The 13081-nt window shown below is 37.5% G+C and overlaps 1 protein-coding gene across 1 annotated transcript in view; it reads left to right on the forward strand.

Annotated features, from left to right (window-relative positions):
* Positions 1-13081, forward strand: part of USH2A (usherin) — an 801896-nt gene that overhangs the window by 376255 nt on the left and 412560 nt on the right. The window contains exons 30-31 of the mRNA XM_050780502.1: positions 7893-8006; positions 10294-10455. Of these exons, the coding sequence (XP_050636459.1) occupies positions 7893-8006; positions 10294-10455 (276 nt within the window). The remainder of the gene's footprint in view (positions 1-7892; positions 8007-10293; positions 10456-13081) is intronic.

Below are 13081 nucleotides of genomic sequence, written 5' to 3' on the forward strand. Positions count from 1 at the left end.
ATAATAAACAAAGGTCTAATGTTGAACCCAATCTCTCCCTCTCTTTCTCTCTCTCTCACACACACACACACACACACACACACACACACACACATATGCATAGAATTTCTTACGAATCAATCGTATTTGTAAAGGAATATTCTAGGCATACAAATTCACTCATTTTAGAGGACAAGACTGCTAATTTCTGTAGGCAATAGATTTCAGTAATAAATTTGAACCTCTTAACACACTTTAAGTTGCATTTTCAGTAAGGTATTTAATAGTAAAATGTGTGCTATTATTTTTTTAATTAACATTTTTCAACACTTTTTTCTTTTCTATGGAACTGCAGCTTAGATCAAATGGGAGAAATAATGATCTTGGGGTCAGAAGACAGGTTCTAATATTGGCCCTATTGCTTTTTAGCTGTCTGGACTTGAGCACCATATGGTACACTCTCTCCAAAAGCAGCCTCCTCTGTACAATGGGATAACAATATCGGAGGCTAGTAGCAGGGGACCTAGGGCACTGATCATAAGGGGTGACTTTCATTTCTCTCTTTCTTTTCTTTTCTTCTTGTCTCCTTGCCTGTCTCCCTGCTTAGTCAGATCCAGTGTTTTCTTGGAGAGTTTCAATAATTTCAGTGTCAGACCTTTATGTAAGGTAAAGAGTTAACACAAGCACATGGCTTCAAACTTATTGGCAAATTAGAATAAAAATGACAAAGACTCTGTAGTTCTTACTACAAAAGCATTGATTAAAAATTTGAGGTTAGATGTAAGCCTGCTGAGAGAATGTTAACTGGATAATACTTTGAGGTCAATTAAAATCACTGTTTAAACCATCCTCTAAGACTGGGATTAGGCCACATATTTTATAAAGAAATAAAAGAATGTATTTTTTTCCTGTTTGTAAGAGTCAACATCTGCATAGTCTTTGATAGGTATATGATCTTCTATGCTCCCTACTAAAAGTTTTAAACAAGGTTAAAAAACCCATTTGAAGGAAATTAAATGTAAGAAAAATTAGTTTTGAAGTTTCCAAGGGATTACCTTAGGTTTGGGTTAAGTGTATTTATTGTTCCACCTTTTGGGTAAAATGAAAATTGACTTTACCTTTGTAAATATTAGAAGTCTTTATTTTAATTGAAAACGTTATCCAAAAAACAGCAATAACAAATCCCACCTTCCTGGACTAAGAACCAGAGGAGAAGCATCCTGGGTATGTTTCCGGATCTCTATTAGACCGTTAAGTTTTCATCCATATTTAACAAATGTCATTATTCAGTTTCATGGGGTCACTGTGTCAAAATGTCTGTGTTAGAACTTTAATTTATTTTCAGAGGTTCCTTTAAGTGGGCAGGATGCATGGCAAATTGGATTGATTTACTCTCTTTAATCCATCCACTGGGTTGGTTTGGAATGTATACTTAAAAATTAGATTTTAGCAGCACCGCAGCAGAGTCCCCAGCCAGAAGTCACTTCTTCTGCCCTCCTTCCCCTGGCCAATTTTCTTTTAAAAAGTGGGCTCTTCCATTATGTCTCCAGGTAGCAGTAGCAGCTCTGCCTGTGTGGCATCCCTTACCAGATGGCCCTCTTAATAAATGTCTTGCTCTTGCCCACCCTCACTTTCTTGATCCAAATGTGAAATGCCAGCAAATAAATAAGAGCATTGTACTCTGATGAGTTCTCTTGAGATGGGGGAAAACCCTGGGGAGAGGAAGCTAGAAACAGCTTTTCTGTTTGCTGTGACTGCTCCTAATTACTGGCCAGTAGTAGAAGATACCATTTACATGCAGTAGAACATAAAGATAAAGAAAAAAAAATGAGAGATAAATTATCCATGTTATCCCAAATGCCTTTGCTAATGTGGAAATACTCTTGGATTGTTGGAGTCCGTTTGAAATATTGTGCATGATCCTTACAAGGGGACCCCTGACTTTGGACTCAGGGTAGACAGTTGCTGTGTGCAGATTTCACCGCCAGACTAAAAGTGCAACGGAAATGAGTGGGTGATGAGAGCAGAGCAGCCAGTTCTTTAATTGAATTAAAAGCTGGGTGACATCAATGCAGACACCTGTCCAATTACAGACAGGCCAAGGTGTTTACCATTGCTGTACAAGCGATTCGAAGATGACAGAAATCTTTCCGCCCACAGATTAACATAATGAAGGAGAACAGATTACAGTGGATGCCGGCCAAACACCTTGGTTGGCAGCTGGGGGTGGGGTGGGGGAGGGAGGAGGAGTCTGCTGAAGTATGTAAGTAGAAAGGGAGTCCTTTTTTCTTCTCTGAAATGTGCTTGGCTTTAAAAAAGATCCATTTTGTTTTGTGTCTTAGGCTCGGTTTCCAGGCAGAGCATTTATACTTGTCTGCATTTAGTCAGAGGAGTTAATCATAAAATTTCAACGTCAAAGCAGACTCCTCTGTTGTTTTGCTGCTTCTCAGCGTACAGTGTCCCATTAGAGGTGCAAAAGCTTGCACAGCTGGTGTCAGCTCCACAATTATTTTGTCTTAGGTCGTTAGGCTGCATCCAATTATTAATATTTTTCTTTGGTTCCTTTGAAACTTGAGGTGAAAGCAAAGGAAAGAGAGTGTTGGAGATAATAATGTATCAGTCAAAAGAAACAATGTCTTTTACTTAGCTTATTCCCTGGAAGGGGTGTGGTGAGAGTCGGGCTCTCCTATAGTGAGAGAAACACCAGAGTGGAGCTAAGAGTCTGCAAAATCTTTATTTTTCAGTCACCCGGCAAGTGTTCACTTTTGGTAAACCATACTAATAGCTGCTGGGATAGAGGATAAGGAAAGAAGCAAAAGGATCTGCCCTCTGTGTTCAAGGAATTCCCCAAATCACTGTGAAGGAATTTTAAGTCGCAAGTTCTTCAGGCCAATGCTCTTCCCCTCTGTTAGGTGGAAACCCTCAGAGCACAGAGTTTGCAGTCATATGCAGTAGGTCTCTTAAACTTCCTACGGTGATGTGTTTCTTTCCCTTAAATCAACTCCCTGCCCCCTGATCTTTCAGCTTGGGCTTTCTGCACCCACTGACCCACAGGACTTCAATTCAAAGGGAATCTACTTACTTGACTTCAAACTCCCTTGGTGTGGCATGTCAGGATTTCTCAATGTTAAGCATTAATGCAAAATGCATTATCGCTTAGCAGTGAGAGTTATGGCCCTGCTGGTGCCAATGATTTTAATCTGGATACCCACACTCCTGTGTTTCATGGGATACTAACACTTTTAAGACATCAATAATGCTTACTTTATGCTTATTGAATGTTTTTTCAGCTTGCCCTCTTCCATTACCAAGAGGGACTAGCAGGTTTCCTGACATGGTTGGGACCATTTTCTGATTTCACAGAGTTTGTGGCTGAAAGGGAGTTTGCGAGGTCATCTGGCGTGTCTTGTAATAAGGACACTCTCAAATAAAAAAATAAAAAAATAAAAAAGACTTCTCTGGGATATGTCCCAAACAAAGAGATTCACAACTAAACAAATTTTAAAGTTCTCCCTTTCAGGATATACTTCTTCAGTATAAAAACCCCAAGTGTCATAAAAGGCGACTATGCCATTTTCTCTTTTTGGGTTTTCTGTTTAGGATTCCTTTAGATATGTCATATTATATATTTCCCAGTATTCTTCTTAATATAATTCCGAAATATATATTTAAACTAAATTTAGGCTTCCTATCATCTTGAACTGGTAAGTCTGAATCTTATAAATGTCATTGTCTACTTGCCCTGTATGCAAACACTCTGCTTTATGTATCAATCTGTTACTATAAGAGTTCTTCTAGTTCCAATATTTCCTTCTATTAGAAACCTTGAAAAAATCAGTTGTATTCTACAGCACCTTTTCCAGAGGCATATAGCAGAAACATTGATAAATGCTTTCTGATGATGATATATCATCAGAGTAACACTATATTTTCCGGGGAGTACCTAATCTAAGTAGAACCCTGACACTTAAAGCAAAGCCATTAGGATAATCACTCAACGATCTCAAAGGATATATCCACAATCTACATAGTCTTGGAGAGAATATGTTACTCCCTTTCTTTGTCCATGGCACAGCCTTTCAACTTGAATGCATCCTTGTAAACTCTCGTACTGAGAATCAAAGGAGATAAACCACATGTCTCCAACAATAAAATGACTTTGTTATGATTCCAAGTGAATGAAGACCACATGTTTGACCAGCACCTTGCCCCTGCGTAACCCTTAATTTGAACCTGACAGGATGAGAAAACACAGTGAACAATTATACTGCTCTTCTTCCTGAAGTAGGTAATATTAAGTTGCCTTTAAGGAAAATTATCAGATGGTTTGACAAACTTTGTCTCTGACACACAGTATGATGAACAAGATTCCCTACCGGAAATATAAAAGAAATGGCACTCCAGCCTTAGAAAGTGCAGCACATTTTTTGAAAGTGTGATTTACAAACCATCTAAAACCTTCCACCTGGGATCCAAAGTTGGCAAGAACCAAAACATCAGCTTTCTTCTTTTCCTTTTTTTTTTTTTTTTTTTTCTGTTTTCTATTTTGCAGCTCTCATTTCTCAGGGCTTATTATTGTTTCACCTGGCTTGAAATGGGAAATGTGAGCACTTTGATAAATGGCTTGAAAGATGATCTAGTTTCTCTCCAGCATCTTTCTTTAAGAATCTCAGGGTTTTTCTGTGAAATACAATACAGTTTGGTAAAGATCTCTACCAAATCAAAGCTGAAGAAAGCAAGTTTGCTGAAATGAGTATTGCTTGTTTTTTTAAGGTCCTTAAAATAAGGAGTGACTGAAATTAATAAAGGACTCTCACTATACACATATTATACACAAAGCAACTCTTCTAGTGAAGGCAAGAAACATTAAATAAATCGCTAAAGATCACTTAGTGAGTGTGAACTCCAGATCTGGTTTGATACAGTCCCTCTGAAAGTCTATAGAATACCCTTCGTGATAAGTTGGTATAACAATTAAAATTTCAACATTGCACTTTAGTCATGATTTGGAAAGAAAGGTCTTAGTATAAGGAATTTTATAAAGCCAGGCTGCAAAATTGCACAATCATAGAGCTGCTTTTATGTTTCTCAATGATAATACTTCCTGAATGTACAACACATCTTCATGCTAATGATTTCAGATAACCAACCTGTATATCAGCATTGTTTCTTTTTAAGCATGGTGTTCCTATGCCTCAGCTGAAGCATGCTCATCTATGAGGGGTGCTGCTTTTCACATATGCCCCATAGGTTAAGTGATGATAAAGGGAAACTAGCCTCATATTCCAACATACTTTTCTTATTCACATTAGGATTAAAAGTCTTATTCTCTGGGGGCTGATTCATTTCTTGTTAGCGTGGCATTATACTAATTCAGACACGCAAGTTATCTTATTTAGAATCTTACAGTAGTTTCCAACTTGGCAATAGGAAAGACATGGCAAATGCCAAAGATTTGCTAAAGATAGAATGGCTAAAACACATTTTATGATGATACTTTAGTTTTGAGCCTGGAATTTGGGGATCATGGTGGAAGCCTTACAAAATGGGAAAATGAGGCTTACATAATTATTTAGAATGTTGATTCTTGATTGGGGCACGTTGGGTATGAGATACCAGTAGGACATCCAGGTGTGGACACATGGCCTGCAGATAGAAACCCAGAACCAGGGCTTGGGAGAGATGTGAAGTCTGTAGCTACAAATGTGATCATTGAGAGATAAGGCTTAATAAGCTAGCAAAGGCGAGTATTTAGAAAAAGAAAGAAGCTTGACAGCAACCCAACTTTGGGAAACAAAAGCTATTTAAGAGACTGTGAGAGGAACATGCGTCAGTAAAGGAAACAAAGGAGTTCTCAGTAGTTTAGGAGAGCAATTTAAAAATTCAATGTCAGAAGGAAGTTGAGGGATGACAATGCCCCATAAGTGTAGGAGGATAAGGACTGAGGATGGGCTATTTGATTTGGTATTTAAGGGATCACTGGTGATCTTTAAAAGATACAAATCATCTAGCAGCATGTAGAGGCAGAAATTGAGTCGCAATGGTAGCCTAATTTGGAATGGCATATCTCTTCTCTAGAGCTCTTGACTGGCAATACTCCATGTTAAGTATTCTAATGTCCTGAACTTGTTCATTCTTAATACTAACCCTTTCATATAAGTACTATATTATCCCCATCTCACAGATGAGGCCTGCAACGCCTTGCCCTTCAAGATCAAGATTATTATTATCTGTTTACAGACAAGGAAACTAAGGCACAGAAGCCTGAACAACTTGCCCACGTTCATATAGCCAGTCGGCAGCAGACTTGGCATTTGAAGCCAGCAATCTGGCCCGAGCATCCGTGCCCTTTTCCACACTACTCCATTATGAGGATGTGCATGTGATAATGTTAGCTTGCTTTTAAGCCATTTGGTGGAATGAGAAATAACTTCTTAAAAGAAAGTAAACTCAGAATGTGGGTCATGATCTGGGAGATTTAAGAGGAAGTGACAATTGCAGGGGCAGGAATGAGAGAAAGCAGGAGGTTCTGACACGGGAGACTTTTGAAATTAGAGTTGAATTTGGCATGAGATGGTCACACGTGTGTGTATTAGTTCATTGGCTTGCTGTCTTCTTTGGCCATGAGCTAAGATGATGGTGCCAAGTGGATGAATATTTTCATGTAGAAACATGGCAGACCAGATTCAGTAGCCCATGGAGATGCCTGGGCTGTTGCTGGAATGAAGACTTAGAGACAGCCTTAGGGACTAAGGGCAAGTGGGAGGTGTCAAAGCAAACAACTGGTCTTTGCTCCATCCTGGCTTGTTGATCTTTTAATTTTTAAAATTTTCTACTGGGGAGGGAAATTATGGAAACATGTATATTAAAATTTGTGTTTGAATGATGAAAGCTGTCATCAATATTGGCACCTTAAAGCAATAATGTATTCTCTGAGCGATTGAAGGTTTAATGAATAAAGAGACAGTACCAGTGGGGCCAACTTTTCATAAAAATAGTGATAAGCTATGTGGTTAGGATTAAAGATTGCTCTGAAAAACATCTTTGTGGAAAAACAGTGGTGAGCAAATGCACAAGTTATATTTTGGATTTTTTTTTTTTTAATTCACAGGATTAACTAGGTAAGGAGTCTCTGCCTTGCTTATGAACACTAGTAAACAAAATGTGTTTTCATTTCTACAGGTACTTTTAATTGATGAACAAATCTCATATATCTATCAGCAAGCCATGCTAATTCAGTACTTCCATGTGTAACACTTCCGTTTAAGACAGGTGTCTTAATTAAAAAAACTAATAATTTTGCAAGTAGAAGTACAAAAGCATAATTATCTAATTTTCTAATTGTTCAGCTATGTTAATTTGCATACTTGCTAGCTGCAACATAAACAAATGGTTTGTATATGTGTGGCCTACTGTTAAAATAATGAAGCCACTCTTGGGAGTAGCATTTTTAAAGTGTGTTAATAGGTGCCCTATAAAAAGGACTCCTTAGTTAAATACAGTTGAAAAATGCTAGGTTACAGAAAATTAAATAGTTTTGTTTCTGCAGGAGGTCTAGGATCCTGGAATGAGATAATATACATCTTAGCTATTGGAAACACTGTGCTCTGCCTCACAAACTACATGTGGAACCCCCTCCCCATTTTAATGGGAGAAACATCAGATGCTGTTTGAGAACTGTTTTAACAATAAGTTGGTCTCACAATTTTTTCTCATGAGTCATTCCATTCAACAAACAGCAGAAAGGGAGGAAAATGACTGAAAGAGAAATATGTTTTTGATTTCTGTCTCTGGTCTCTTTGTCTTTGTCTGTCTGTCTCTCTTATAGACACACACACTCAAATATACACACAGTGCTCTTTATTGATGCTTATGGTAAGCATGCAACACTCTTTTGTCCCTTTTTATTACAGGCATATTGACAGGCTTGCTACCCTTCAAAAACTATGCAGTAACCCTAACTGCTTGCACTTTGGCTGGCTGTACTGAGAGCTCACATGCATTGAACATCTCTACTCCACAAGAAGGTAAAGTAATTTCAAAGGTCTTGACTTCCACATTTCAGTCATGAATAATAAAATAGGAGAAGAGCTAAATGCTGCAAGGCCATTTGCTGGAAAACCCCAACCTAATTTGATGACAAAGTGCATTGCCAGGCCATAATTGCTCCATTTTTTGGGGGGGTGCGAAAATGAATCAAACTCCATACCCTTTAATGACATGCATCTTTAATAGCTGTAATGCAGATTAATGGGCTTTTTAATTGCTGTTACATTGTTCATGCAAGAGCCTTGTCATTAATATGAAGCATCTGAAAGATTAATGAAAGCTTCCTCATTTTACTATGGCTCAGAAGTAAATCTAGAGACAGTCTGACTAAAAAGAATTGATTGTATGGCACAGTATGAAATTGAGAATCAAACGGTTGATTTCCATGGTCTTTTTTAACTGCTAAACAGTAGCACAGGCAACAATTATTTCAGTATGATGAAACCTCCAAATGCCAATTGAGGCATTATTAATCACTGCTTAGTTCCTTCCGACTTAAGTCTCACTTCTGCTGTACTTGGAACTTACAAACTGTTGGCATAAATTAAGGTTTCAGAAAGCATATGTTAAGAAGGCAGTGAGAAAGAGAAAATATTTTAGCACGCCAAAGCGAAAGCTTTGCTCAAGCATCAGAAAGCATCACTTCAAGAAATAACAGCTCTCAAAACATTTGAAGCATTGTTACTTCACATTTCTCTCTTCTGGATGAGAGAAATTGCACATTTCTTATACTGTCTAGTTGAAAAGTTCTTTAGGAGATTTAAAAGCTTGATCTTTAGGGAAAAAGAGTCAGCCAGTCTTTCTCTCTCTCTCTCTCTCAGTATCTATATATCCCCGCTTCCTCTTTTCTAAGCACCACTTGCACTGAAGATATGTAACAGAAAGGAAGACATGGGCCCATAGGATGAAACCAGGACAGGATAAAGGATTTTGTAAAATCCTTCTTGTGACCCTTTCTATGCTGTATTTTTTTTACCTAAACCAATCAGACTCCACTCACCTGAACTATGCTGTCATGACCCAGCCTCAGCATTTTCTCCATCTGGTCTACTGATAATAGCACTGTTTTTGATGTGTCATTGCATCTGCTGAGGACATGATTATCATCCCCTATTACAAGGACTTTGACCAGCCTCAATATGGGACAAATGGCCCTACTTTGCATTATTTTCTCTGTATCCACTAAATCCTTTTTCCAGGGTTTACCTGGTACCCTTCATACCAATTTCAAGCTATGACCCGGAGAGATTCCTGCGCTTGCTTAGTTTACATTTCCTTTTTATTTTTTTATTTTATTTATTTATTTATTTTTTTTATGGGAAGAATGGCTGGTCTGAATACACTCCTTTTTTTGGTGAGAATTTTTTATTTTTATTTTTTATACTTTAAGTTCTAGGGTACATGGGCACAACATGCAGGTTTGTTACATATGTATACATGTGCCATGTTGGTGTGCTGCACCCATTAACTCGTCATTTACATTAGGTCTATCTCCTAATGCTATCCTTCCCCCTCCCCACAATAGCACCTGGTGTGTGATGTTCCCCTTCCAGTGTCCAAGTGATCTCATTGTTCAATTCTCACCTATGAGTGAGAACGTGCGGTGTTTGGTTTTCTGTTCTTGTGATAGTTTGCTCAGAATGATGGTACTTCTAAATATACACAAAGTAATTCTGAATTTACTAAATAATAGAGGATTTTAGGAAAATTTTTAAAAATTTTTAGTTCTTAGGACCTCCAAATCATTGACAACTATATGAAATAAGCAGCTCTTTTTTAAAAAAATAAAAAGTATGCACAAAAGTTTTCATATATAATTGACTAAATTGATTATGCATGTTCTGGCTATTCCTATCATTACATACAGGTTTTTAAAAATATCTATTATGAGCCACATTCACCAACATTACTGATCTTAGATCACAAGCTCCTTGAGGCTAGGGGACTCTATCTGCTTAATTTACTTTAATAAGTACAGTCCCACATAGAGATTACGGGTTAATAGTACTTTTGCTGGAGTAACACAGCATCAGTGAAGTGAACTAGTATAAGTACTCCTCATCCACCATTGATACAAATTCTCATAAATATGGGACAGTTATTTAACACTGTTCCTAAAGCAATGACTGACAAGCTGCCCACAAATCGGGAATATTTCCATGCATGGGATTTCAGATCTATTCCATGATTTATTGGTTTGGGTCTGAAAAGTTTGAATTAGAAAAGAAAACTAAAATTAGACTCTATAAATCTTTTCTTCCACAGCCCCACAAGAGGTTCAGCCACCAGCAGCCAAATCCCTTCCCAAGTCTTTGCTGCTCTCCTGGAACCCACCCAAAAAGGCAAATGGTATTATAACTCAGTACTCTTTATACATGGATGGGAGGCTGATCTACTCAGGCAATGAGGAGAACTACACGGTCACGGGTAAGGCTTCTAGAGTTATCAGTGAATTGTAATAGTCTATGTTCAAATCTAAACACACTTACAGTTGGCTCTCGATATCCAGGGGTTCCATATCTGCAAATTTAACCAAGAATGCTTAGAAAATATGTGAAACAAATAACAACACAACAATTAAAAATAATATAAATTCTAAAAACATAGTATAACAACTATTTACATAGCATTTACATTGTATTAGATATTCTAAGGAATCTAGAGATGATTTAAATTGTACAGGAGGATGTGGATAGCCTATATGCAAACACTACACCCCTTTGTAACAGGAACTTGAGCGTCTATGAATTTTGGTATGAGTAGAGGGTCCTGGAACCAATCTCTCATTGATACTCAGGAGTGACTGCACACACACACGCACACACACACACATCAGTTAAATAGAGTCTATAGTTATCTGAAAATGTGTTTTTGAAATTGAGTTGCTTATTTTTATCTCCTGTTAATCACTCCAATTGCATGATCTTGAAGCTCATATTACATTTATGGTGAAATTGTAGCAAAAAAAAAAAAAAAAAAAATGGAAAAGTGCTCATGTTACCTCCTTCCACCCAGGGCTGTCCTACTGCGTGTTCTGTTCTATAGACCCCACCATCCCTTACCTAAATCCTTCTAGCAATTACCTTTGCTCAGATGCAGAGGAGGCCTGGAAATGCACAAATGTGCTAAGCACAAAGAGCTCAGCACATGACTTCTCTGCCTCCAGCAGACCACACAGGATTGAAATTGAGAGCCAGTGTTTTCCCCAGTCAGACTCACAGTGTCCACTTGGATCAATGACATCATCAAACAAATTCCTCTCTCACATGAGCTATTAAGGTGGTGCAAAAGTAATTGCGGTTTTTGCCATTACTTTCAATGGCAAAAACCGCAATTACTTTTGCACCAACCGAATACTTTAAAATCTTCACTGATGTATAATAGTCTTAAGACTCAGAAGTGTGACTCAGTGTGGTTTGAATTTTAGATTTGAGAGGAAACATAGTGTATATGCCCATATCATATGATAAAGTGTGATGACACTGAAATGAAGTAAATTGTTGAAAAACTTTTTAAATACAGGAGGCTTGCATTACGTATGCTGCCTGTACTGTGTTTATACTTGTATAATACTTATAGTGGTTTTATACTTCATATTATTTTATATACTGTATGTGACTCTCATGTGAGACAGTATTAATCAAATGTTGATTGATGAAAAAACCGAGGCCTAGAGATATTAACTTCTTCATAAAGGTCATAACAAGTTAGAGTCAGAGGTAGGATGAATTATTTATGAATTCACTCACTCACATTAATGCCAGGTACTAAGGTTGTAATAGGGAACTGGCCAGACACTGTCCCTCTTCTCTTGGTGCTCACAGTTTCATGGGGACGCATGTAGATGCTGGAGCATGTTGTGTGAACAGGGCTGTGTATTCATCCAGTTGCATTCTCAGGTTTACATTTTTTTGCCCCCACTCTAGTCTGAGAACCTTAAAAAGACAAGAACAATTATTTTTATTTTTTTTCATAATTGGATAGAGTGCCATAATATTTATTCTACAACATAGATATTATTTTACACCACAATTTTACAAGTGAAGAAAATGAGGCAAAGAAAGATTAAGTAACCCAAGGTCACACAGCTTGAGTCAGAGGCTCTGATACTAACCCAAGCATTCTGGCTGTGTTGAAGAGTGTGGTCTTAAAAACAAGTGTTTTAACTTGTCTTAGTTTCTGAATTTGTAAAATGGTGTAATCACATTTTTCAGTATTTTAAAGAGAATTAGAACTATATATAAACTATATAACATGTCGTTAGCAATTAGTAAAGAGAAGTTATAATTGTTATCTCTTGTACAACATAGAGTTCATTGTAAAAACTGAATAGGTTAATCTTACTCCAACTGTATCTTATGGGATGATTTTAACTAAAAATTATAAACCACAGAAGTTATTTCAGAAAAGATTAAATCACACCATGGAAGGAACTTTACACATGTATTAATAATTAACATAAAAACATTTCTGTGGGACCAAGAGGTAACATTGCATATAATGGGATATCATAAGTTTTAGAACCAGAATAGACATGTCCTCTGAGAATCCTTTGGCTCCCCACGTGTGACACAGGTATGCCCCTGCATGCTTACCGATTACCTTTATGTTACACCACTGCTTTTTGTTTGTGTCATCTTGAATGACTGTTTGTTTGCTCATTGATTTGCCCTGCTGAACCATAATGATCATTAAGGACAACTATATTTGTTTTTTTCATTACTGCATGTCTTGGACCTATCACAGAGTGGGAATGGAATAAAACATGTTAAAGGAGTGAAAGAATGAAGTCAGATGGTTCCTGGAAATAAAAAAGGAACTTAGCAAAGGGGAACTGATGGAGGGTAGGATTAGGTTAGGAATAAGGCAATAGGGAAGAGAGAAAAATGGAAAAAACACAGCCAGGGGAAGAGAAACTAAGATCCCTTCTATGTGCGGAAACGAATGTTGAATCAGTCCACAGGGAATTGGTGGAGCTGACGGCAGGTCTCAAACCGTGGGCCTCGACTCTTTCCAAAATGTATAGAATTGCATATGAGGTTACACTGGGCAA

Source organism: Macaca thibetana, chromosome 1, assembly GCF_024542745.1.
Source record: "Macaca thibetana thibetana isolate TM-01 chromosome 1, ASM2454274v1, whole genome shotgun sequence".
NCBI classification, from domain to species: Eukaryota; Metazoa; Chordata; class Mammalia; order Primates; family Cercopithecidae; genus Macaca; species Macaca thibetana.